At 46.3% G+C, this 27,044-nt stretch overlaps 1 protein-coding gene across 4 annotated transcripts in view; it reads right to left on the bottom strand.

Moving 5' to 3' along the window:
* Positions 1-1,110: 1,110 nt before the first annotated feature.
* The window catches only part of LOC137437428 (uncharacterized), a 139,190-nt gene continuing 113,256 nt past the window's right edge, over positions 1,111-27,044 (bottom strand). For all 4 annotated transcript variants that reach the window (XM_068131743.2, XM_078766841.1, XM_068131741.2 and 1 more), the window contains 2 exons: positions 3,755-3,838; positions 1,111-3,582 (listed from right to left, as the gene is read on the bottom strand). In XM_068131743.2, the coding sequence (XP_067987844.2) occupies positions 2,834-3,582; positions 3,755-3,838 (833 nt within the window). In that variant the 3' untranslated portion in view covers positions 1,111-2,833. The remainder of the gene's footprint in view (positions 3,583-3,754; positions 3,839-27,044) is intronic.

Below are 27,044 nucleotides of genomic sequence, written 5' to 3'. Positions count from 1 at the left end.
CTCTTACTACATCTCTCCGAAAAGACCGTCTGGACAACCCTCCCATCTACTTTCTCAACAATCCTCTCCAAGAAGTTTTGTCACTCAATCTTTTGGGTCTCACTATGTCATGATCTTTCCAGGGAAAACCATATTTCCAAGCTGGCCTCCAAAGCCAGTCCCATTTGGGCATCCTCCGTCGTGCGAAGTCCTTCCTTGACACACCTGAGCTCCTCGCCACATTCAAGGCTTTCATCCGCAGCTCAATGGAATACTGTTCTCCCCTCTGGGCTGGTGCTCCTGCCTCACACCTAGCTCGGCTTCACGCTGTTGAAACCAAAGCTTTCAGAATCATTGGAATCACCCACGATGAAGCTGATTCTGAGGGCCTTTCACTCACTCACCGCAGGGAGCTTGGTGGTCTTTCTATCTTCTACCGACTCCACTCCGGCCTTGCTCCCCCAGTTCTCTCTGTGGTCTGTCCCCCAAATATTCCTACAGGTCACACAAGATCTGCCAGCAACCCTCTTATGGTTAAACTGCCAAAAACCAAGACTCTCTGCTCAGCTTCAATCCTCTTTTCTCCCACCTCTGGAACGAACTCCCTCACTCGCTTCAATCCCATTCTTCCGTCCAGGCCTTTAAAACAGCTGTTCACCACCATCTCTTATCTTCCCCCATCCAAAACCTTGATCTCTTCTACCCCCGTTAATTCACCCCAGATACTTTTTTTTTTTGAAATACCCACTTTTGTCTTTCCTGGAAGTTCCAGCAGTGTCCATGTGTTTTATACCTCTCCCCCTGCCCTTCCCCCCCCCCCCCCACTTCCCATGCCTCCTCCCCGCAAGCCCTCTCCCTCCCACAGATCTTCCGTTGTCCCTGTTCTCTGCTGCTATACTTGTGTGCTTCCCTCTCTCTCCCCATCTTGTCTCCTGCTCCCTTTTTTGTATGTTTTGTGTGGCCGTTTTTTCTTTTTTTGTGATTGATGTTAGTTAGCTCTTACACGAGCCTCGATCTTGTATCCCTCCCCCCCCCCCCCCCCCCCCAAAAAGTCTGATTGGAGGGATTGGGCGACAAAATTATGCCAAATGGGATAAGCTAAGCGAACAAATGAAATCATATGTCAATGCATTCCAAAAATGAAAGTTTTTTTAATAAGGTAACCATAAAATCCAAAAGCAAAACCATAATAAAGTAGCAAAGGAAGCAAGCATATTTCCTTATCTGAACCATTTTCTAAACAAGATATTTCACGATACAAGTGTAACAGGCTCACAAATTTCAAAACATGTCCTTTCTGAGAGCGTGAAGTCCATGAGTTGCTCGAGACAAACAGAACGAGGGATGAAGAAGTTCAATCAAACTATAATGGAAGCTGCAGTGAGAGCCATGGCTTCACCATGGATGCAAGATGTCGCATGTGGTCAACAGAATGTGGTGGCACAGCAGTACGCTCCAAAGATTGTGATTTTAAAATCACTCGTAGGTAGAAGTTGGAGTCAGAGGTGAAAGGAAAAGAGTTGACAAGACCGGACAGGAAACACTGCCGCTCTGTGATGGATGCTGTCCGCTTTGCTCGCCTTCAAAACTATGAAGGTCTTGACTATGGGCAAAGACGTTCTCATTTAAGCGACGACTCACTGCACACTCGAACAATCTCCTGCAGATCTGTCCGTGACCAACTCGGTACCTTTTGTCACTGGGGTCACAGCCATCAGGTTTCACAGAACCTTGACTGTCCAGAATTCACAGAAGTTAGCTCTCCTGTCCACCCCCTCGCAGCGAACTCAGCGACCCACGATCTTTCCAACTCAGAACAGCAGTGACTCCAACACATTCTGACCACAATGCCTTCGCACTCACTCGACCGACAACCAGCACTTAGCACGCTGCCCTTTATCAAGCGACCATCCCACGTAACCAACCTTCAGCCAATAGTGCCCTCGCAGGCCAATACCTGTGCTCAATGACTGCTCTTATGGCATGTGATCCATGCTTTCTGGATGCCCAAGGAGTCATGAAGATGGTAATTAAGTACCCCTTGCATATACAATGGACAAGATATCGCTCCTAATTTTATTCCGATACTTCTCCAACTATATCACCTGCCAGTCATCTCGCATCATTTTTATCCTAAAACTATTACCTCATCTTCGATCAATTATTTTCAACTTCAAACATGCTAGATTACATCCACTAAATCAATGGGGGTTTGGGGAGTGAAGGGGAAATCAAACATCCTATTTCTAATTGAACACAGCAAACAATAAGAGGGCAATAAAAGTGATCAAAAACATTTCAAGGAAGTCTCGTCCATTTTCTACTGCAGGTAAAATATTGGGGAAATATCACAATTTTCAGTTCACTTTACTCCATGGAGACCAGAGTAATGATGTATGAACTGTTCAAATTGTAGTTTTGTTGGTATTTTTTTCTCTATCGCATCTTGTTGAAGTTGGTGTTTTTAATCATCACACTAAATGATACGGTAACCTCATACTCAACTGGAATGTCACCGATGTGCCAACACCATACTCCATGCATATGTCGACGTGTGGTCAATTTGTTTATGACATGTCAACAAATATGTCAATTTGTTGTGGTTTTATTTTATTCTTGTCTATTTTATTTTAGTTAATCAAGCAATTTTCACGTTCCACGCACCTTCTTGTTTGTCTAAATTCAGACATTTTTCTTCCCATTTTCCTTTTTTTTTTTTTTCATTTTTCAAAAAAAAAAGTTTGCCTTTTCACCCTTCTTTGCAAAAGTTGGCTGTTATTGCATCTCTCAAATGCTGAAAATGTTTTGCAAGGTAAATAAGGGATATTGGTTTGGCCCCAGTCACACATTGTATTCATAGAGTTCTGCTTTGTGATACGTTGAGCTTTTCACGTACACAACCAATTCTACGGTTGTTGTTCAGCATACCTAGCTTGACTCCCACAGTGTGGCTCTTAATGTGCACTTTCAAGTGCCCTAACTGTTTAAAAGTCTTACCACAAACGGAGCAATTGTATGGACGCTCTCCGGTATGAGTCCTCATATGGACTCTCAGGTTCCCAGAGAATGCAAAGTCTTTTCCACAAACAGAGCACACGTATGGACGCTCTCCAGTGTGAACCCTCATATGCTTCTTCATGTTGTTCACCTCAATAAAACCTTTACCACAAACAGAGCATTTGTATGGACTTTCTCTCTCTCTGATATGGCTCTTCATGTGGACTTTCATGTGGCCCGACTGTCTGAAACACTTCCCACAGACAGAGCACGTGTATGGACGCTCTCCGGTGTGAGTCCTCATATGGATTCTGAGGTTCCCTGTGAATGCAAAACTCTTACCACAAACTACGCACGTGTATGGACGCTCTCCAGTGTGAATCCTCAAATGGTAGTTCATGTGGCCTAACTGTGTAAAACTCTTCCCACAGACCAAGCACTTGTACAAGTTATTTATCTTATGGAAATAATTTTGTGAAAATATATTGCTCTTCTGTTTGTTCTTTTTGCAAAAACTCCGCTTGTATGTTTCAGTTGATGAGCCCTGGGGGTGTGTGATCGTGTGCTTCAACAACGTAGTCTTCTTTTTGGATTCAGTGGCTTGATCTGTAAATATAACAAGTCATGTGAACTGCAAAGCATATTTTCTGAAAAATAATCACAATATTATTCCAACAAATGTACACAAAGTAAACACCAAGTGCAACATGTGGTCCTTCCTACCAGACATGGAAAAAGCAGCAACAGGCAATTTCCTTACGGACTGCACATGGCTCACCTTTCACGTAAACCTCGCTCAAAACCATTGGGGGATTTGAAGCAAAACGGCCTTGCAAATGTTCTTCTCTTATTGCATCATCACCTGCACACAAGTTGCTGTCAGTTCAGTGGAGAAAATAAAAAGTGGCTGCCGCAATAAACAAAGATGACCTGATATCAATAAAACATCCTTGAATGTTAAAAATATATAATTACTAGGGTGAACTAGAGAGTTCATGTAACACGTAGTGTTTATTTATATAATTCAACTGAAATAAAATATTTTATAGGTTGTAGAATTTTTTTTCGGAAGTTTGCCACAGCTGATGCAGCGTCTTATACACCACCTTATTTAACACGTTACATTACTTATTCATGCTTGTTGTTTGAATGCATTATGACGTCCTTAAAAACAGTAAATATCCTTAGAAAAGCCAGACAGGCAGACAGGCAGACAGAGTAAAAATATTATCTCACTCCTTCCTGCGCATGTGCGATCGGGATGAATTCAGAGCCAAATTACTGTTAAACTATTGGTTCGTTTTCCAATTCATAGTCCCATTGTCGAAGATTTTTAATCAACATGTACAGGCAGACACACACTGACATCGATTTACTGAGTAAGGATGTCACAAAGGATAAATGTATTTTAAGTGAACAATTATGCTGTGTTAAAATGAAATGTTCCTGTGTTGAGCAGCTATGCCACACTCGGGCAGCCCTGGTGAAATGGCGGGATGGGGCGAAGGTCGGCCAACTCCCCGCGTGCTGTGTTTGTGGGAGACGGGCGGAGCTCATGGTCATTGCGGCCTCTGTTTTGGAATTGATAAATGCAAACACCTTTGTACTCGCATCTTGCAAAAGGAAACATTTGTCCTATTATTCATATGAAATTTATATGTTACATCTTGAATGTTAAACGAAATAGAGTACCATTTTAAATGGTCGTGAATTTGAATTATAATGTTGGCAAAATAGTAATTGTATTTTGGTTAATAAAATGGTCTTAAAACTGAATATATGCATGTCCATACAAAGGTCAAGATGCCCCATGGGCGGCAATATGTCTGCGATTCCTCTCGCCTGCAACCTCCAGTCTACTGCGGCATAACTTAAAACATTGCATCAGCTGTGGCCTCAATGATGAGATAATCAACCGTGTTTGAGAGAATAAAAATGAGATCACTGGGAAAGCCAGGGAGAGAGAGAGAGATCCTGGCTTAATGATGTAATTGTTCTGTACTTGATGTTCCTTTGATGTATTTTTGATGCTACTCCTAGGACCCATGTATTTTTTTGTGTGTAAAAGCCAGACTCCCTCTCCCGAGCATTAAAAATATTCTTCAATGTAATCCCATGGAGAGGGCAATCTATTATTTCACTATAATTGTGTTGACCTAATAAAATAAAAAAATAATAATAATAATGTGTTGACCTAATAATGATCTAAAATTATTACTCGACAAAATGGCGCCCAACATGGGGCGATTGACGCCCTCGGACTGGGGAGGGAGGTTGCAGCCACCAGTGATGGTGAACTCGAGTGCTCAAAATCTCATGTAAACAGGTGAGGGACCTTTCGAAACCCAAGGTGGCCTTCACCGTCATACGCTGTGCCCTCATCCAGCCCCAAGGGTAACATCGCCCGAAACAATGTGAAGTGATTTAATGTTCGTGCTCGTTGGTCGTTGTTGGTATGTGTAAATTTTTGGTGATGTGTTGAACAGTTGATTTTGTGTGGTTTTAAGCTGGTAGTCTAAAATTGTAAAGGTAAAGGTATCGAATTAATTAAGAGTCCGTCCTGCCCCGAAGCCAGGACCCAAATTCTTAATTGGTAATTAGTCGGTGAAGCTCTACCTTGAAGTTGGAGTTCAAGGCGTCATATTCTGTTGTTGTCGACTGGAAGTCGACGGAGGTCGTGTTTGAATGGTGTTTTTCCTTGTGTTTGTGTCTTGTGGTTCATGGGTTTGAAATTGTTTGCAGTGAGTGCACCTGAAGTTTGGGGTGGCGTCCCAAGTCCTGATCAGACAAAACCACTCTGTGTACACCCAAAGGATATGTTGACTTGCCACCTGGGAGACGCGTGTCCTCGACCGGAAGTCGAAGGAAAGGTGTATTTGGTGAAGTGTATCGTATATCATGTGGTCCGTTTGTATTTCCATCTGGAGGTGTATCTGTAGTTGCATTAAACTGTACGTATATTGGTTTCGGTGTTAAGTGTTGGACTGTTTGAATTCATACCATAAATGTGTCGTGCAGCATTTGAAACCCAGGAAATATGTTACTGAAACAGAAGTTGAGAGATGTCAATCCAATTTTCAAAGTTTAAAGAAAAATGCATTTTATCCACAAAGATTTTGCATTGAAAACTAATCAGAATGAAAAAAATAATCGTTGAACTTGTAGTAAAGGAACATTAGCATTGGGAAGACATGGTTGAGTGTGCATGCTGGCTGTCTGTCCATTCGCATTGACAGACATGGCTTGAGACAAGCTCAGCCAAGAGATTTTAATATAAGGGCTCATATCAGTAATATATATTGTTGCGAATATGGAATTTGGCCTCCATATCCGCTTGTAAATATTCCCCTATTTCCCCAATATTCCCCAACTATCCCCAATCCCCCATTCCCTAGTCCCATTGTCTGTAAACAACAATCAGTAGAGCCGACCTTCCCCTTTTTCCCCCATTAAATGTCGTGCCCAGGTCCACCGCATCTCACGTAGACAACTTTCGGACATCTTGCTAGTTATTCTTAGTCTATGTCAGTTAAGGACTCCTTTCCATTAATTCTGACTCTTCGTTGCACCAGAATGTGATTATATGGCACCAGTAGTGAGTTTAGGACCTTTCCCATACCTCCTTCCATCTTCTTCCCCAAACAACAACTACAACTACAACTACAACTACAACTACAACTACAACAACAATTACAACAACGACGCTGCACCGGGGGAGTGTGCGTCATCACACCGGCTCGGTTAGCCGCCATTGACAATGCGCGCCGGACCATGCGCTCCACGGGGTTACCACGAAGGGGCTGGCTGTCAGCTCCTCGTCAAGGGCGGAGCCGGTAACCCCCCCGCACGCACCCAATGAGAAGCAACGAGCCGATTCCATCTGGGGCGGAGCTAACGAGCCGAGGGCGTGTCACTCCCCGCCGGATCTACGCAGCCACTTGCCGGATGTGAGGTGAGATGCGCCCCCAGCTTGAGCAGACAAGACGCCATCCGAGCGCTGCGACCTCCCCGCATCTCTAGACCGGACCGGGTCGATCCTGCCCTGAGCCCAGGTGCACCTGGAGCCATCGATAACCGCTTTCCTTGCCATCAATCCCCGTGTGAGTCAGCCTTGTCCCGTTTATCTGTCGTCCGTTGGGGTGAATATAAGATTGTGTTTAAGTGCCCACCTTACTATGCTGTCCCTCTGGTAGTTGTAATCTAACCTTCCGTCACAATATAACCTCCTCCGGAGGGCTTGAGAACTGAACCCTGGGTGTCGTGTCATTTTAATCCCAGCCGGGTGTCCTTTTCCTTTATTGACTTAGCGCAGCGCGATTAGTCAACGTTCGGGTATAATCGGGTAACTTGTGCAGACGTGGTCATACCAAAACCGCTCGGTAAATAACATCTAAGCCACGTCTGTAACAATTGGTGTCAGGAGTGGGATTCGAACCCGGGACTAAATTTATTAGGCCCAAATTTGTAACAAGTAGAATCGATTCGGAGCGCGTTTCCCGCGCGAAATTATAACGGCCGAAATTTGTTTTGTTGTATAAAAACCCGAATTTTGAAAGTCGCGCTATGGCAGACCAAGACAGCTGGGGTCCGGTAGGGGAGAGTGAGGCAGGGTCGGTCCAGGACCAAATTGAGGGACATGAGGGACAGGAGGAGAGCGAAGCAGCGAGGGTAGCAGACGCACAAAATAGCGTCGTTGTGCCCGACATTGCGGGAGCGCAAAATGGCGCCTCGCTGATCACCGCGCCCGCGACCGTGGCAGCGCCCCCGGTGGATTGGAACTTGTTTTTCATACAAATGAAGACCCTTATGGCCCAGAATAGCGAGAAATTGAGGGAGGACATGGGGTCCAATAGCGAGAAATTGAGGGAGGACATGGGGGCCAATAGCCAACGGTTAGAACAAAGGATGGGGGCCCAGATCGGAGGGTTAGGGAGTAGAATAGAGGGATTAGACAATAATTTTAAGGGTTTAGACAAGAAATTTGGGAAGTTAGACAATAATTTTGAGGAGTTAGACAAGAAATTTGGGAAATTAGACGATAGATTAGGGGAAATACAGGAGGGGTTAATGGGGGTAGAAAACAGAATGGCCGCTCAAGAGAATCAAATGGAAGGGATGCAAAAAGGGTTAGAGGGGTTAGAAAACACCATGGAAGGCAAATTGAGGGACATGAGGAACCAAGCGGAAAGGGAAGTTAAACAAATGGAGCAGCAGATAGAGGGGGTCAGAATGGGGGTAGAAACCAAACTGGATGCTCACAGGGAGGAGATGGAGCAGATGAGGGTGGCATCTGGGCAGGAGATGCAAGTGATGGGAGAGGAGATCAGAAGAGGAGTGAGTGAGGAGGTCGGAGGAGTGCGCGAGGAGGTGAGGCACTGTAAGGAGCGCATGGAGAAGGAGGTGAGAAAGGGGACTGTAAAATTGCAAGGGGGTATAGAGGAGTTGACGCTGGGAGTAGAACAACTGACGGTGGGACAGACGGAGTTAGTGGAGCAGGTACAAAGGAACACTGCGGTAATAGGAGGGTTAAAAGCGACACAAAATGACCTAAAAAATGACTTGGTAGCGACGAAGAGGGAATGTCAGATGGTACGTGAGGGACTGACAACGAGGTTGGACGAGGTGATAGAGGTAATGGAGACGAAGGACCGGCAGGTGAGGACGCACATGGAAACGGTCAAGGTAGCCTTGGAGGACGAGCTTGAGGAGACGTGCCGGGGAATAAAAGAGGTGAAGCAGAGATTAGAAGAAGTGGAAGAAGGGATGAGCGAAATTAAGAAGCGACGGAGAGGGGATAAGAAAGAGATAAAAGAGGAGATAAAAGAATTGGTCCAAAGTCTGTGTTTGGATCGTGATGATGTGCCCATTAACCGGATGAGGGATTCGCAGGTGATGGAGGAGAAGCGAAGAGGAAGAGGACCCGGTGTAAGTGGTGACCAATATGGTCGTGCGTATGATGCGCCAGGGGATTTAAGAAGCTTGGGGGTCGAGATGGACCCGGGTGTTCGTGAGAGGCCATTGGTGAAGTGTGCGACAGGTCTGGTGTGCGAAAGAGGAGGTGTGCGAGAAAGTCCGACTCTGGGGTGTGTGAGGAAAAAGTGCGTGCCAAGGAGTGAGGGTGCTGGCGAGAATGAGTCGGTCGTAGCGCGTGTGCGAGGGGGCACATGGAAGCGCGGTGTGGTGAGTGTTACAGAGGGTGTGACGGGAGAGTGTGCGCGAGAAAGGTGTGTGACGGACAGGTGCATGGGGAAAGAGTGCGCTGTCAAAGGCAAGGAAGAATGCACACCTGTGGTGAGTGTTACAGAGGAAGTAACGAAAAAGTGTGCGCGAGAGGATGCGCGAGAAAGGTGTGTAACGGACGGGTGCATGAGGAAAGAGTGTGCCGTCGAGAGTAAGGGTGAGTGCGCTGTCAAGAGTGGAGGTGAGAGTAGTGAGAGTGAAACGGAGCGTGAGTTGGTTGTGACAGGTGAGCAAGGATGCACACCTGGGATGGTAGAGCGTGTGTGGGAAGGCACATTTGAGTTGGTAGTGAGGCACGTGGATGGGTGTGCGAATGAGAGCACACCTGTGATTGTCACAGAGGAAGTGACCGAGGAGGGGGCGCGAAGAGGTGTGTTAGTAAGGTGTGCGAGCGACGAATGTGTGCCAAAGTGTTCGGTGGTCAGGTGTGTGACCAAGTCGGTGAGCGGAGTGAGTGTACCGAGGTGTGAAAGAAAAGGTACGAGGAGAATGGGAACGGCTGCATGTATGAGCAAGAAAGAGGTAGCGTATGCATGTAAGCCTGCAGGTGAAGCGTCGACGGTAACCGGGTTAAAGGTTAGGTCGACTTTTAGCCGAATCGGGCCCTCGGTGCGTGCCGGGCTTCGCGTGCCGCGAGAACCAGCGGAGATCCGAGCCACGGCGGGTTCGAAAGGACTGCCGTGCGCGATCCACGCTGGGCCTCGCGTGGAGCGGCCGCGTCCGGGCTCCACTAGGCGGAGCGGGCAGCCCGATAGGAAGGGTCGTCATGGCGACCACTTTCTATTGAGACGTGCCGGCAGGTCGAGATCGGGACATTGGATGGCTTCACGCCGAGGTGGTGCATGGGATCTCGGCCCGGGTAAGCCTCCGTCCCTGCCCCGAATGCCGGACGCATCCAGCCGCCGGCACAAAACAACCAGCATCCATTGCTTGGCTTTACGAAGCCGGGCTTTGGACAGGAATTGGCGCACCGAGAGGCATTAGTGAGTAGACTGGGTGATGAGGTTAGTGTTTTGGTCCCAAAATTAGAGAAAAACAAAATTTGATGATTGGCAAGGGATTGGCAGTAGTGATTGGCAGATGATGGGTAGTGATTGGCAAATTTTTGATTTGTTGCAATTTGATGTGCAAAATTGATAGTGAGTGAGAGACCCCCGATGTGGTGGGATGGCAAATCCACCATCCCTCACAGATGCAGGGGGGCAAAGGAGCAATAGCTTATGGGGTTGATGGCAGTGAAAACTAGCCCGGGTGGGTTAATAGTCTAGTAGGAAGACTAGGTCCCCCTGCACCCCCCGGAGATATACTTCTAATCAGTGTTTCTAGATTGGAAAAAATGTGTAGAAAATGTCTAGCTATGGCCCCAAGCTGAAAAAATGTCCCACATACCATTTTTATGCAAATTACTGCTGCAAATTTTATGCAAAATTATGCAAATTTTATGCAAATTTTTGATGAGGAGTAGAGTTGAGGGGTCTTTGAGGGCTTCATCGAGGTGCTCTCGGTTGCAAGACTGGGTCATTCTGAGAAGCACAGCAGGGTCAGAGATCATGATGTTCTCCTCCTCAGTGAATCTCTCCATCAACAGCCTCTCCATTGCCTCACACACTGTTTTGAGGCAAAAGAGGGACTTTGCGTAGGCCTTTCCACTGAGAACACCTTTGAGAGATCCACTTGTTACTAGTTGTGCCTCAAAGAGAATCTCTGCATATCCAGAACCACGCATCTTGTGTCCAGTGAGCATCCCGATGTAGTTCATGGATGTGTGGAAGGGTCCAATCGTTACTACATGACTAGCAAATTCATTTGGCCAGCGCCAGATGATGGGAAGGGCTTTCATGCAGACACCCAGATCAAATGTATTCAGGACCCATCTCTGACCCACCTCAGCAGTTGCTGCCTCGGAACGCTTCAGTAGCTCACGAACAACTGCGTTGTCTGTGATCGGTTGGTGGATAGGCGTGCAGTAGTCGACTGTTGATTTGCTGGGTGGGGGAGAACCAGTTGCAGAGGTGAAACCCCCTAGCCCAGGCACAGGCTGCAGGCCATTGCCATGCCATGCAGGCACCAGGCACAGACCGATCACAGACAACGCAGTTGTTCGTGAGCTACTGAAGCGTTCCGAGGCAGCAACTGCTGAGGTGGGTCAGAGATGGGTCCTGAATACATTTGATCTGGGTGTCTGCATGAAAGCCCTTCCCATCATCTGGCGCTGGCCAAATGAATTTGCTAGTCATGTAGTAACGATTGGACCCTTCCACACATCCATGAACTACATCGGGATGCTCACTGGACACAAGATGCGTGGTTCTGGATATGCAGAGATTCTCTTTGAGGCACAACTAGTAACAAGTGGATCTCTCAAAGGTGTTCTCAGTGGAAAGGCCTACGCAAAGTCCCTCTTTTGCCTCAAAACAGTGTGTGAGGCAATGGAGAGGCTGTTGATGGAGAGATTCACTGAGGAGGAGAACATCATGATCTCTGACCCTGCTGTGCTTCTCAGAATGACCCAGTCTTGCAACCGAGAGCACCTCGATGAAGCCCTCAAAGACCCCTCAACTCTACTCCTCATCAAAAATTTGCATAAAATTTGCATAATTTTGCATAAAATTTGCAGCAGTAATTTGCATAAAAATGGTATGTGGGACATTTTTTCAGCTTGGGGCCATAGCTAGTCATTTTCTACACATTTTTTCCAATCTAGAAACACTGATTAGAAGTATATCTCCGGGGGGTGCAGGGGGACCTAGTCTTCCTACGAGACTAATATTGATAGGGATCTAGCGAAGATGACATTAGGTGACGATAAGGTTAGGTAGTGACTGATACCTGTAGTGGGGACGCAGGTAGATTAGTGTGGATTATAATGACGAGGGAGCGCAATAGTTTAAAGGGACGACTGGGAAGCGCAAGTTTCAGAAGGGAGTAGTTAGCTGAGATGATGCCGTGTGTGTGAAGATTGAACAGGTGAGAATTGAACAGGTGTGATTGCACAGGTGTGCAACTGGACAGGTGTGTGGAGCAGTGTATGAGTAGTGAGTGTTGTGGATCAGCGCGAATGCGCTTGGGGAGAGAAGGGTGCAGGTGGCACCCGGTGTGAGAGCACAGGTGTGCAAGTACAGGTGTGTGGAGAGAGTTGGAGTAAGTGGTACGGAGTGGTGTGCATGGTGCGAAGGTGTGAATGGGGGAAGAGTGGACCCCTTTCACGAGTACCCGGGGCGGGTAGTGTAAGTGTTAGGTAGAGGGTACAGGTAAATTGTGGTTGGATATTGGCATCTGTGGTGCGGTTGCAGAATGGTGTTGTGAATGGGTGCATTAGTGTTGTGGAAATGGCTGGGCGTGTAGCCTGTTAGTGTGTGTAGTTGGTTGGGCACTCCACCACTGTGAGGATGTCGGCCAGGTGAGGCCGCAGGTGGGCTCTGGGAGCCGGTAGAGTTGTGGATGGGGCCCGAGGATCCGGAGGATGGACCCGGGTAGCCCAGTGCCAGAGAGGGCACCGAGTGGGGAGAGCGCCAGAGGGCCTTCCCCAGGTAGTTAGGTTAGGGTAAGGAGCAGGTAAGCTCGGAGGCAACTGCAGTGGTGGAGGTGTGCAGGTGGGTAGACCCACTGGGAGAGGTACACGCCACAGCCCAGAAATTGTGCGAGGGCACCGGGAGATGAGTCGGGGGAGTGAGACCCCAAATTGAAGAGCACCACAGTTTGGCCAATGGGAATTGGTTTTTAGAACCCATAGTGTAAGAGCGCCAATGGTTTGGCCGGAGAAAGACCCCGGGTAGTGTAAAGTTGTTAAAGTCATTTAGGAAATAGTTAGGATTGATGAACCTGTCGCACCATACGCAGCCACTTACCTGTGGTGATGATGATGACTCCACACCTGTGTTTTCTTTGTTTTGTTGCAGGAAATGAAATTGCTGTGTGGATTGTGAGACGCATCACGACGTGGATTGTGAGACGCATCACGACGTGGATGAGACATTGGGGTGATTCCATCTCTCCCTCCCTAGGAGGGACTGATGATGAATTGGTAATGGCAAATTATGATGTTGAGTTGGAGATGGCAAATTATGATGTTGAGTTGAAAATGGCAAATTTGATTGGTTAGGAGGGAGAGAAGACGAATTTGGTATATGGGAGGAACGGGGAGGACAGTAGGGATGTTTGTTGATTTGTAAAGTAGATGTTTATGGGTAGTGTTGTGTTTTGTGGATACAGTAAGGGGTAAGGGAGGGGCCATGTAGGTTACCTGGTGGGGGGGGGGAGCGTACGGTAGGAACGTACCTGTCTCACCTGGTTCCCATGTGCCCCCAGTGTGCATTACCTTGCATTGCGTGCACTTTTGCGCCCTTACCACCTTACTCACTTGTCTGCTTCTTTTGTCTCCCACCTCCGAGGATCTGGCTTTGGGGCAGAGAGAGAGGAGAGAGAGGTGCTGGCTTCGCAGTTGTGGGCCTGCACTTTCGCTGTTTGCTGCTTGGATCGATGCACCATATGGACCGCAATGTTTGTGGCCACCCACAATGGACCGCAGCTCTTTTGCGGCCAAGCACCACCCGTGGAAGGACCTATGGGTCAACGTGGCACCGATGCCATACAAGGTGAACCACTAACAGTTGGCCCCCTGACGGCCACAATAGAGAAATGGACGCGGTTGGCGCCTTTCTTTATTTTTGAAAGAAGTAAGAAGGCCAAGTGCACCACACGAAGGCAAGACCAGCGGCAGAACATCGGCCGGCTGCGACACCACCGGTGATTTGTAAACACTTTATTGGTGCACCGGATGGTGCTCACTGTGTGATGGGGTGGTGCTTGATGCTTGGAAGGGGTGCTCTGCACATTATTAAAGGCCGTAGGCCACAGAGCACTCGTGGGTTGGTGTATCGATGCTAGCATGCGTGCTCTCTCTATGCATAACATCTGCATGTGTTCCTCCAAAAACAGGTCCTGGATCGTAGTGTAAATATCAGCGTAGTCTTGTGTAAATAATGCTCCCTACCGGCTGTATGTTTAGTTTGAGAATTCTTTCCGGATTCGGTTATCCTGTGGGTGTGTTTCTGTGAGGAGAAGGGTGCAACGTCGCAGGGGGACATATTTACTCATTTGTGAATATCTGTAAAACTGTCGCACTCAGGGTAGAGTTAATAGTAGAGGGAACTACATTGCGTGCCACACTAAAGTAGGTAAAAATTTATCGGGTCGGGACGCCCCGAGGGTAGAGAAGGGTGCAATGTTGCGAATATGGAATTTGGCCTCCATATCCGCTTGTAAATATTCCCCTATTTCCCCAATATTCCCCAACTATCCCCAATCCCCCATTCCCTAGTCCCATTGTCTGTAAACAACAATCAGTAGAGCCGACCTTCCCCTTTTTCCCCCATTAAATGTCGTGCCCAGGTCCACCGCATCTCACGTAGACAACTTTCGGACATCTTGCTAGTTATTCTTAGTCTATGTCAGTTAAGGACTCCTTTCCATTAATTCTGACTCTTCGTTGCACCAGAATGTGATTATATGGCACCAGTAGTGAGTTTAGGACCTTTCCCATACCTCCTTCCATCTTCTTCCCCAAACAACAACTACAACTACAACTACAACTACAACTACAACTACAACAACAATTACAACAACAACGACGCTGCACCGGGGGAGTGTGCGTCATCACACCGGCTCGGTTAGCCGCCATTGACAATGCGCGCCGGACCATGCGCTCCACGGGGTTACCACGAAGGGGCTGGCTGTCAGCTCCTCGTCAAGGGCGGAGCCGGTAACCCCCCCGCATGCACCCAATGAGAAGCAACGAGCCGATTCCATCTGGGGCGGAGCTAACGAGCCGAGGGCGTGTCACTCCCCGCCGGATCTACGCAGCCACTTGCCGGATGTGAGGTGAGATGCGCCCCCAGCTTGAGCAGACAAGACGCCATCCGAGCGCTGCGACCTCCCCGCATCTCTAGACCGGACCGGGTCGATCCTGCCCTGAGCCCAGGTGCACCTGGAGCCATCGATAACCGCTTTCCTTGCCATCAATCCCCGTGTGAGTCAGCCTTGTCCCGTTTATCTGTCGTCCGTTGGGGTGAATATAAGATTGTGTTTAAGTGCCCACCTTACTATGCTGTCCCTCTGGTAGTTGTAATCTAACCTTCCGTCACAATATAACCTCCTCCGGAGGGCTTGAGAACTGAACCCTGGGTGTCGTGTCATTTTAATCCCAGCCGGGTGTCCTTTTCCTTTATTGACCTAGCGCAGCGCGATTAGTCAACGTTCGGGTATAATCGGGTAACTTGTGCAGACGTGGTCATACCAAAACCGCTCGGTAAATAACATCTAAGCCACGTCTGTAACAATATGTATCATAATAGTAATAATAGATATCATAATAGTAATATCTAGTAATATATCATAGCTTACATCAGTGAACTAACGCGGGAGGAATGAAAACATTCTGAGGGATGATAAACATCCCAGGACTCGTACCAGAAATGGGGACTGACAGTTGAATCAGGAGTATTATAGCCTAGTCAAAAAATCTGAAAATGTGCCTTTATAGAATGATTGAGGCATTTTTGAGTAAAAGCAAACAAACCACTTTTTCTGGGGTAGTTTTTCATGCTGAATATGAATCTGTTGTTTGCCAAGCCCAAAAATGCGTAATTAGGTCACTAATCAAGGTCAAAGGTCAATGAGTGCAAAATTCAATTTTTTTGAAAAAATGCTTTATTTTACATCCCCTATCTGTACATTTCAATTATTTTACAATATTTTGTCTAGTAAGGTTGCTAAAGCTTTTCAAAATCTTATTTTTAAAGGAAAACGTGAGGACACATCTATGCTCATTTGCCTTTATCTCTGTAAGGGGCGACAATTAGTTTTTGCGTAATTTGCTTGCAGTTTAACCTCTAAATGCACAATGGGGCAGAGTTTTTATGCTCCTATTGATGGTCTAGAGATATATTTTATAAAGACAGAATCTAAATGTCACCGGTAAACAACATAGGTCAAAGGTCAATGAGTGCGAAAGTCTTGCAATGACGTAACAGTTACTTGCACTTGAAACCATCCCTTTCACTCAACAGTGAAAGTGGCTTCATCTTTCTGACCCCAATGCATTTGCCATGTTTGTCAAATCATTTCCATTCAGACAGAGCAGGGTGTTCTTCAATAGACCCTTAATGATGAAGAATGAATCTAATAGCCTAGCATAAGCCATCTAGTTCGTACCCTAGGCATCAGGCATTAAACATTTCAGGAGTACAGGTAAGGGTCTTTTTAAGATTGTTAAAAAATGAAATATAAAATCAAATGAAAGTAAAGGAATGCATTCTTCTTTGGTGAGATACATGTACATACAAATGTGTAATGTATGCTTGACATCTCACATCATAGGCAGGCCTACATACATGTACATTTACCTAACAGTAGCAAAAAGACAGGCAGGGCATGGGCATTGACGATGAGTGCCTAATGCATCTACCACTAATGAATTAGTGATATCGGTTAGATGTTTTGTCTTGAAGAAGCTTTACTTTGTGTCTTTGAGAATAAGATTAAAACCCGGGCCAACACTGCCTGCGCTTATTCGATCATTTAAGGGCTGTTGCAGTATATCATACAACGTTGTAGTTTTCATGGTCAGAACATGCGTGCCTGGTGCTTAGTTTGGTTTCTGTTTCTCCCCTCAGGCCAACCATGGAACCTATTGCCAGCCTCAAGCGACAGCGTGAGGATGTGTCGTTTGAACTTTGTATCATTTGTCAGGGAACTAGCCAGGTCAAAGATACGATTTTCAACCAGACAAACCAGGGTATTGCTGCCATCAGAGAGGCGACCGAGCTCCGATGCAAACTTAGACACTATGAATTTCGATCAGCCGTGGACAGGCTTTCGACTCTCTTTACAGAGCCTCCAGAAAGTCTCCCCAAACTTAAATGGCATAAGCTATGTTACTCTGCATACACACACAAGGGGAAAATAAATGCTAAGCTAGCCAAGGAACAATCGAAAAACGAAAAAGATCCTGAAAGAAAGAGTGTTTCGGCTGAAGCATGTCCGTTTTTACGCAGTAGTACTACTAAGATGAACTGGACATTGTGTATGTTCTGCCAGAACTTTGACAAGAAGCAGAAGACAAGTCGTGTCACAACCTTCAAAATGAGTAATGAAATTACGGAAAAAGCTAAATTTGTACATAACATCTTAGTCCGTACTGCAAATGAGAATGATTTAATCTCAGCTGAGGCATGTTACCATGTTAACTGTCTTAGTAAATTCTTTAGGGATGTCAAAAGGGCGGAAACTGAAAGCAAATCAGCAGACATGGCGATATCATGGTTGTGTCAAGAGCTGCGTCACTCTGCTGAGAAAGGGCACGTATTTGAACTATCTGCAGTGTTCGAGAGGTACAAAGAGTTAGCCAGTGAGTGCGACGGCACAATTCCTACATCGTATCTTAGTAGACTGGGGACTTTTAAAGAAACTTTGTCGAATTGCATTGGGGACATTTATGAATTTCTTGTGCTAAGAAATTTGGCGCCTTCAGAGAAACAAACTTTGCTTCTTCCACGACATTTCAGTCACATACCTCTTTCAGAAATGGTGTGCGGTCAGAACAGTGCAGACTATATTCCCATATTTAGACAACAGGATGATCATTTTCTGTCTTTAGTGCACGTTGCTCTGCAACTCCGCAGTGATATCATGTCACATCCTGCATTCGAAGGTTGCGATGTAAGCGAAAAAGCAGAGTTGGCAAGTGTACCACCATCTGTACTCATGTTTGTGAATATCTTGCTTGGAGGCCAAAGTAGTGTCGATGCTGAGTTTGACGAAAGTGAGATGTCTGAAACTGGTTGGGTGAAGAAGACAAGGGTCCTTAGCATTGGACAAGACATGGTCTATGGTGTATGTGGAGACAAGAAGGCACCACCTAAACACGTTGGAATGGGTATGACGCTGCACCAGTCAACTCGATCAAAGAAATTAGTTGAGCTATTCCATAATGCTGGGCACATAATCAGCTATAACCGGGTTCTTAGGTATGACACTGCCATGGCTGAAAACACTCTGAAAGCGCTTGATCAAGAAACTGGGGCAGTTGTTACCAGCAACCTGGTTTCGGGACGATTTGTGCATTTTTCTGGCGACAATATTGACATCAATGACTCTACCCTAGATGGCAAAAATACATTTCACGCTACTCAGTTAGCTGCCTGGCAGAGGGGGCCATCTGCTGAAAGCGGTCTTGGAGACATCAAACCATCCAATACGTCAACGTTGGATATACCAACAGCAGTTGAAAAGATCCAACAACAGCAGTTTCCGACACCATCAAAGAAGGTCACAGAAGATGCTGAAAAGTTCATTTGCCATATCTACAAGGAACCATCTGAGAACTGTAATCAAGCCCGCATTAAACTGTTCAACAAATGCCATGCAACGGAGACCCTACCTCCATCTAGTGATGCAGCAAAGTTCCACATAGAGCGTGCAAACTACCAAAGTTTCATTTGGAGAGAGGCCAGTAATCCAATGACAGATCTGCCACCGCCGACTGATTGTGGATGGAAACTCGTTGATGACAAGTTGTCACCGGTTCTTACAACATTTACCGTCAATTCCAAAGGGATGCCGAGAACTTACTCAGTGTGGTTGCAAGAAAGGTTGCAGTTCTGATAGTTGCTCTTGTCGGAAGTGGGGGAAACAGTTCTGCACTGAGGCCTGCAAGTGCAATGCCAGTGAAACACCATGTCGAAACAGGCCAAAGTAGAGGGGGGGGGGGGGGGGGAGGTCAGAGCTTACACAGTTAAGCTAATTGGCATTCCCCTGGATGGCTCCTCCTTCCAGCCAATCAGTCTGACAGACTGCAATTGATTCAGGATTAATTAAGAATACATGTGATAATGATCAACTGCCTGCACTCCAAACATGTTTGCCATGAAGTGCATTTTGCGCCTTGTGCCATGTAAGTGCACTTTGCGCCTTGTGACCGTTAGTCTTAATTAAGTGGCTAATTAGTCAAATATTGACATTTAGTGTAGAAAACAATCTTGCTATTATATAGGACTCAGGTAAACCACTTCACTGATGGTATTTAAGGCAACAATTCAAGTGAATTAAAACAGTATGTCAAAAAACGAAAAGTTGCTTCATTACGGGTATATTCACAAAAATCTGATTTTTTCCCTTCACAATTCCCTTTACTTTCATAATTGTGAAAAGCTGTAGTAACCTTACCAGACAAAATACTGTAAAATAATTGAAATGTACAGATAGGTGATGTAAAATAAAACATTTTTTCAAAAATTTTGAATTTTGCACTCATTGACCTTTGACCTTGATTAGTGACCTAATTACGCATTTTTGGGCTTGGCAAACAACAGATTCGTATTCAGCACGAAAAACTACCCCAGAAAAAGTGGTTTGCTTGCTTTTACTCAAAAATGCCTCATGAATTCACGTTTCCCAGAAATTTGACTAGACTATTAGTGGAAAATAAAAGGAGATACTGGAACAACATGAAATGAGAGTTAGAGTGTGTTAAAATTTTTAAATTCTGCTACATCCAGTGTGTTTTTGCGAACAGCTGTGTTATGATAATGAGGATAACGATTGCCCGTTCCACTTTTTCAAAAGATGGCTGGGACCCAGCCACCTGAGAAAAAGTGTGGGGGGGGGGGGGGGGGGGAAGGGGGTAGGGAGAATGATGAGGTGCGGCCATAGCTGGCTGAATAGAAAGTAGAGGGTGACCCAGCGAATGTTGACAATATCTGAATTGAGAGCCATTGTGAGTTTTCTGCCCTCAATTTGGGACGAGAATGTGTGGCATTTGCTGTCCGAGCTCAAAGCTGGCTGGTTTCCTCAGCTCGAGAGGATGAAAGCTTGTAAATATTTCAATAGATACTAAAACATCTTCGGGACACAGTAGGTTTGAATTTGGGGGTTCAGGTGCGGCTTGTGAAGTTGGATTGATGGTTTCATTGAGGATTTAAAACGTGTCGGACTTGAAATGTCAAAAACCATAAAAGACCCGACAAGGTGGAGAGGTTTTTGTCAAACCTAGACTAAGATTCTGCAACTGGACCAGACGGCATCAGCCCACGCGTCCTAAAATCCTGCTCTGCCGCTCTAACTCACCTTCTCTGTTCTCTTCACCCTCTCTTTTGCTCAAGGTCATCTGCCATCAGCTTGGAAATCAACCAACATTATCGCTTTACACAAAAAGGTGCAAAAACAGATCCTTGCAACGACAGACCAATCAGCCTGCTCCCAATAATTAATCAGCAAGGTCATGGAATTAATCATCGCTTCTGACATCAAATCTTTCCTCTTCTCCAATGGCTTGATCTCTGATCATCAATTTGGATTCAGACCAGGTCATTCTACTCTGGATATGCTGCTTCTGCTGTCTCAACAATGGATGGAGGTCCTTCATGCTAAACAGGAAATCAGAGCTGTCTCCCTCGACATATCACGTGCCTTTGATACAGTCTGGCACCCCGCTCTGGTTGATCGAAGACAGGGCAGCATGTACAATAATACTAATGTAATCATAACACTTTAAACAAACAAAATACCTATTTTGGGGGGTCAAACGTGGGTCCACTTGGACCCCCGGTAGACCCCCTTATACCACTAATTTTTTAATGCCATGAATAAACTTGAGCTGCAACATACCAAATATAGCTTTAGCCAAGTTTGGTAACAATCCCATCAGCGGTTTCAGAGAAGAAGTTGCATGCAAGTGTTTACAGACTGACGGACGGACGATGTGCATCGCATAAGCTCCCCAGAACTATGTTCCAAGTGAGGTAAAAAGAAAAGAAAAAAAAAAGAAGTAAGAACTTGTGCCGTATCCAGATTACCTTCAATAATTTGAAAATATGGACATTATCCTCATGCCATGGCAATATTCTTGCCATGTTTTCCAACAACATTTGATTTTTTTTTCATGACTAATGACAAATGTATGTTAATTATAGTAAATGGACACTATCCCAAAAATAACATACTACTCTTAATTATATATGATTTCTTGTTTATATTTATGATGACTTCATACATATCATACATCACATAGTTATTATTAAAGGTACACAATTTGGCCAAGATAATTGAAATATTGAAGAGCAAGTTTGAATAAAACTGTCCAAAATATTAAGACTACAAGAGATATTGTTGGACATTGTCCCCCTATTTACAGCCATCACATATGAAGCGTTACACACTGTCTTTTTATATAAAGTGAATTGTTATTTCAAAATATTATTATAAAATAGACCTGAGGCCATATGTCATATTTGTGGGTAATATCCAATGTTGAATTTCAGTATCCCCTACTGAGGCCACATTGTGCTATTTCCGGGCAGCTACCCCCCTTCTGAAATTAATCATTATGACGTGAGGAACATTCATGAAATAATTTGGCACTTTTATCCACCCGGTAACGGTATTTCCAAATATTTCATCAAGTCTTATCTTCTTTGCAAGACTTTTAGATGCTCGTTTTTGCAAATATAATCAAAATGCATTGCAAATACCTTGTTCTGGTCACAGCAATGATTGGCCCATACTGCACTCATGCATGCGCACATTTCTGATTTGCTGAAAAGCCGTGCATAATAAGGAAAAAATCATTGGCGCATAACTTTGATCAGTGATCAGAAGCAATTTTCAAACTCAAATACTTCATAAAATAGATGAAATAGCAATACACATTTATTATCAGTGATATTCCAGAAAGAGAACATAGTATACTGTTATGAATTTGGGTAGAGTGGTATCTAGAGCCAGGTAGATCTGTATAGGTAACATGCTTCAACTGTCACGATAGGGAATCTACCCTGTAATAAGTTCTATATTAGTCCGGTTTGTCGGGATAAGCTGTATTGGTGTCCCCGCTACGAGGGAGCAGGGCGTGCTAAATAGTGCAGGGATTATGGATAAGTGTATTCGCACTTGTGTTAGTGTTGAAAAACCACTTTTCGCACTTGTGTTGGTGCAGGAAACCACTTTTGCACTTGTATTAGTGTGGAAAAAACACTTTTTGCACTTGTGTTAGTGTTGAAAAACCACTTTTCGCACTTGTGTTAGTGTTGAAAAACCACTTTTTGCACTTGTTAGTGTTAATAATTAATTAATTAATTAAATAATGTTATGTTATGTTAGTTAATGTTAATAATTTTAATTTTAATTTTTTAAATTACAAGTTAAATTTACAAGTTAAATTACATCCTGAACGAATACATCCTGGATAACAAACTGGACTTTCTCTGTCTCACCGAAACCTGGCAACAACCTCTGGACTACTACACACTTAACCTCACCACACCCAATGGATATTCCTACGTCAATAAACCACGCTCGGAGGGCCGAGGTGGTGGAATTGCCGTTATCCACCGTCAAGACATCAAGACCAACCTCATCTCCATCTCATCTGCTCCATCATTTGAACACCTGGCTTTAAAACTCTCTGGTCGCACGCAGTCAGTCATGGCTGTCGTCTACCGCCCTCCCAAACCACACCCATCATTCCTGTCTGACTTCTCCTACTTTCTGACCCAGCTATGTTCCCTCTCCCCCTCAATCCTCCTCCTTGGTGATTTCAATATCCACATGGACTCCAATGACTCCACAATAACCACTGACTTCACTGATTTACTCACCTGCTTTAACCTCACTCAACATGTCGACTTTCCTACCCATATCCGTGGTCACATTTTGGACCTTGTCTGCTCCACTGGATTAAATTTGCACCATCTCTATGGCTCCGACCTCACCCTCTCTGACCACTTAGCCATCACTCTGACCATCAACATCCCCGCCCCAACACCAAGGCATTATCGCACAATCAACTTCCGTAAGCTAAACGCTCTTTCACCTACCTCATTCTCATCCACCCTCTCTGAAAAAATGTCCACTTCTCCCTTCATTGACCTCCACACCCCTTCCGACCTCACTGACTACTACAACCACACTCTCTCCTCCTGCCTTGACCAGCTTGCGCCTGTAAAAACCAAAACAGTTTCTTTCACCCATTCTGCTCCCTGGTTTACCCCTGAACTCCACCTGATGAAAACTCGTGCTCGCCAACTTGAAAGACTCCGCAATAAAACGGGTCTCACAGTTCACTCCCAAGCCTACAAGGACCACCTACAACACTACAAAGATGCCCTCTCCCGCGCCCGCTCTGCCTACTACTCTCAAATTATCCACTCTGGCTCCGGAAACCCAAAAGCACTCTTCTCGACAATAAACAAACTCCTCCGCCCCCTGAACACCACCACCCAGTCATTCACAGTAGACAACTGCATCTCCTTCCTCTCTTTCTTCCAACGCAAAATTGACAACATCTACAACAGCTTGACCACCGCCGCACCCGCTCCCCCTCCAACCACCTGCCCCCCCTTGTCCTGCCATCCCCTGTCTCGGTTCTCCCCAATCTCCCCTACTGACCTCTCTGAACTCCTCATAGGAATGAAAACTGCCACCTGCACTCTTGACCCCATCCCCTCCAGCTTTGTCAAAGCCTCCCTCCCTGCTCTCTCTCCACTTATCATTGCAACAATAAACTCCTCCCTGTCTACAGGCATCGTCCCACCTTCCCTCAAAATTGCTGCTGTTACCCCCATTCTAAAAAAACCTGGTCTAAACCCTGACACCCTAAACAACTTCAGACCCATCTCCAACCATCTACTAAAGACTCCACCTAAAGGAACTCCACCTTTAACGTTACCGGCACTGCCCTCTGGACTACTGCAATAGCCTCCTCTATGGTTCACCCTCAAAAATCACCAATAAACTCCAATACATTCAGAACTCCGCTGCCCGAACTCCGCTGCCCGCCTTTCTGTCAAAAGTTTTGGAACGCGCTGTAGCCACACAACTCAAACATTATCTCTCTGCCAATAACCTGTATGAAACATTCCAATCCGGATTCCGGTCCAACCACTGTACTGAAACTGCTCTCCTCAAAATCACCAATGACCTTCTCCTCTCCTCTGACGCTGGCAACCTCAACATTCTCGTCCTCCTCGACCTCAGCGCTGCCTTTGACACCATCGATCACACTATCCTCCTCACCCGACTTGAATCCACCTTTAACGTTACCGGCACTGCCCTCTCTTGGATTAAATCATACCTCTCTGACAGATGCCAGTTCATCTCCATCAATAACTGCAAATCCCCCACTGCTCCCCTCCCCCAAGGTGTCCCCCAAGGTTCAGTTCTTGGCCCCCTCCTCTTCATCCTTTACCTGTCCCCGCTCGGTCACTTAATCCGCCGTCATGGTCTCCAATTCCACTGCTTCGCCGATGACATCCAGCTTTTCATCTCCACCAAGTCCGTCTCCACCGACACCCACTCTATCCTGACAAACTGCATCACTGAAATAAAATCCTGGCTTCAAATCAACTTCCTCAAGCTTAACTGTGATAAATCTGAAATAATCATCATTGGCCCAAAAACGCTCACAAAATCCACCCATAACTTTGCCCTCAACATCGACGGTATCCCAGTATCCACCTCCCCTCACATCCGGAATCTTGGCGTCATCTTTGACCAAACCCTTTCCTTCGACAAATACACTAAACAGATCACAAAGTCAGCCTTCTTTCACCTGAAAAACATTGCCCGTCTCCGCTCATCCCTCTCCTCCACGGCTGCAGAAACCCTCATCCACGCCTTCATCACCTCCCGTCTGGACTACTGCAATAGCCTCCTCTATGGTTCACCCTCAAAAATCACCAATAAACTCCAATACATTCAGAACTCCGCTGCCCGTCTACTCACCCATTCCCGGACCCGTGACCACATCACCCCCGTCCTTTACAAGCTTCACTGGCTCCCCATCCCCCAGAGAATCCAGTACAAAATCCTCCTCTTGACATACAAAGCCCTCCATAACCTGGCCCCATCCTACCTGGCTGACCTCCTCTCCAGACACACTCCCACCCGCAACCTCCGCTCTGCTGGTACCAACCTCCTGACCCCCTCCATCCGGACCAAATTCAGATCCTGGGGGGACAGGGCCTTCTCCATCGCTGCTCCCACCCTCTGGAACTCACTACCTCACACCATCAGAGACTCCTCCTCACTCACCACATTCAAAACATCACTAAAGACCCACCTGTTCAACACTGCATTCAACATTCAACCCACAGCATTTAACCCCTGACTATCTCTTCTCCTTCTCCCTCCTTTTGCTTTAAATATTTCCCTATTGATTCTTGTCTTTTTGCAATTGTTGTTTTCATGTATTGTTATGCATTATGTTTGCCACTCTGTCAAAGCGCCTTTGGGCTTCTGGAAAAGCGCTATACAAAATAAATGAATTATTATTATTATTATTATTATAAGATTCCTTTGTTCGTCGTCGTCCCCTGTCGCCAAACCTTTGTCCCTTATGGCAATGCATACTCATATAGACACTTAGATAGGCCCTTTAGTGCAACATTAAATAATTCCCCTTACCCTTACAATGACCTTGGAAGAAGAGGGGCAGGAAGCCAGATCAAGGCACCGCCGGATGGCCGCCGCCAGCCGCACCACCAGCTGGCCTGGCAACATCGTGTGAGACGAGCTGTAACCACGCCACAGGGAATGTGTGATTGGTTGGCGCGGAAGGCGCGAGCCTGGAGTCAATCAGCGCGGAAGGTGCGAAGACACAGCTGAGAAGCGGGTGGTTGATTGGTGGGAGGAGCGGCGGTGACGGGGGAGGCGCTAGAAGGTTCGGTGGACGGCGGGAAGCTACGAGGCTCTGGTTGGTAGCGCGCCAGAACTGACGTCACATGCCAGGTTTCAAAAGGACTCGCTGGCGGGATTCTGGACACTACGCTTCGCTCTGGGGGGATTGTGTCGTGCTGACGGTTCGCGCTTGGATTGCGTCGTGCTGAGGCTTCGCTCTTGGTATTGAGTTGTGCTGGCCCTTCGCTTGTCGTTGCTCGTCCTTGGCTCTTGGCTCTTCGTCTTGAGAGGTCCTGGTGGTCGTTGGTTCACCATCTTTGTGGTGCTTGGGGCGGTGCTCGGTGCTTTTAGCGAACGGACCTTGTGGGCGGTCGACGGGGAGCCTGGAGTGGGGTGTTGGCTCGGGCGTGGCTGAGCGCGTCAGCGAAGCGGAGGGTTTCCTCGCGCCGGAGCTTGGAGCCGCGTTGGACGGTGGACAAGACTGCAGACAGTTGAGACGCACCACATTTCACACGTACACGACAGACCGTTATTTTTGCAATTCATTCCCCTGTCTCGTATTTGGAAGTCGGAAGTCGGTGTGCGTGATCCCGATTTAGGACATTTTATTACCGGCGCGTATTTCCCTGTTCCGCGATTCCTTGTAAATAAACCTTTGCATTATTTTCCCTTTCCATTCAAAATCTTGTGTCCCTTTTGAGTTAATTCCCCTGCAGGATCGGAGCTGCGGTTGGATCGCTATCGGTAAGCGCTTCTGCCTCTTCCTCTTCACTTCTTCCTCCCGTGGTTTATACCCGAATCCGAGTTGGTCGTCGCCTCAATTAAAGCCATTCGATCATTCGCGAGCCCTGGTATTAACCGGAGGGTATTCGCACGACAACCGGTGTCAGAAGTGGGATAGAACCATGTTATAAATTTGGTGTCAAGAGTGTGGAGAATTGGGACGCCAAATATTTTTTTAGTCGGAGGCGATAAATTGGAAGTCGATCGGTGCCCGGGACGCGAACGACGCGTCATTAAATTTAATTTGATCCTGTTGTAAAATCCACGCGGGAAAGCGACCTCCTCTTAACGGATGGAGGAGGTGAGCAATATGGAAGAAGGAATGGAAGGGGCTTTGACCCTTGGAAGTGAGTCGGATGTAGTTGGGGTTGAGA

Source organism: Myxine glutinosa, chromosome 12, assembly GCF_964187855.1.
Source record: "Myxine glutinosa chromosome 12, kmMyxGlut1.1, whole genome shotgun sequence".
NCBI lineage: Eukaryota > Metazoa > Chordata > Myxini > Myxiniformes > Myxinidae > Myxine > Myxine glutinosa.
Note: the sequence above shows the minus strand (reverse complement) of the source record. Positions and strands in the feature narration are given on the sequence as shown.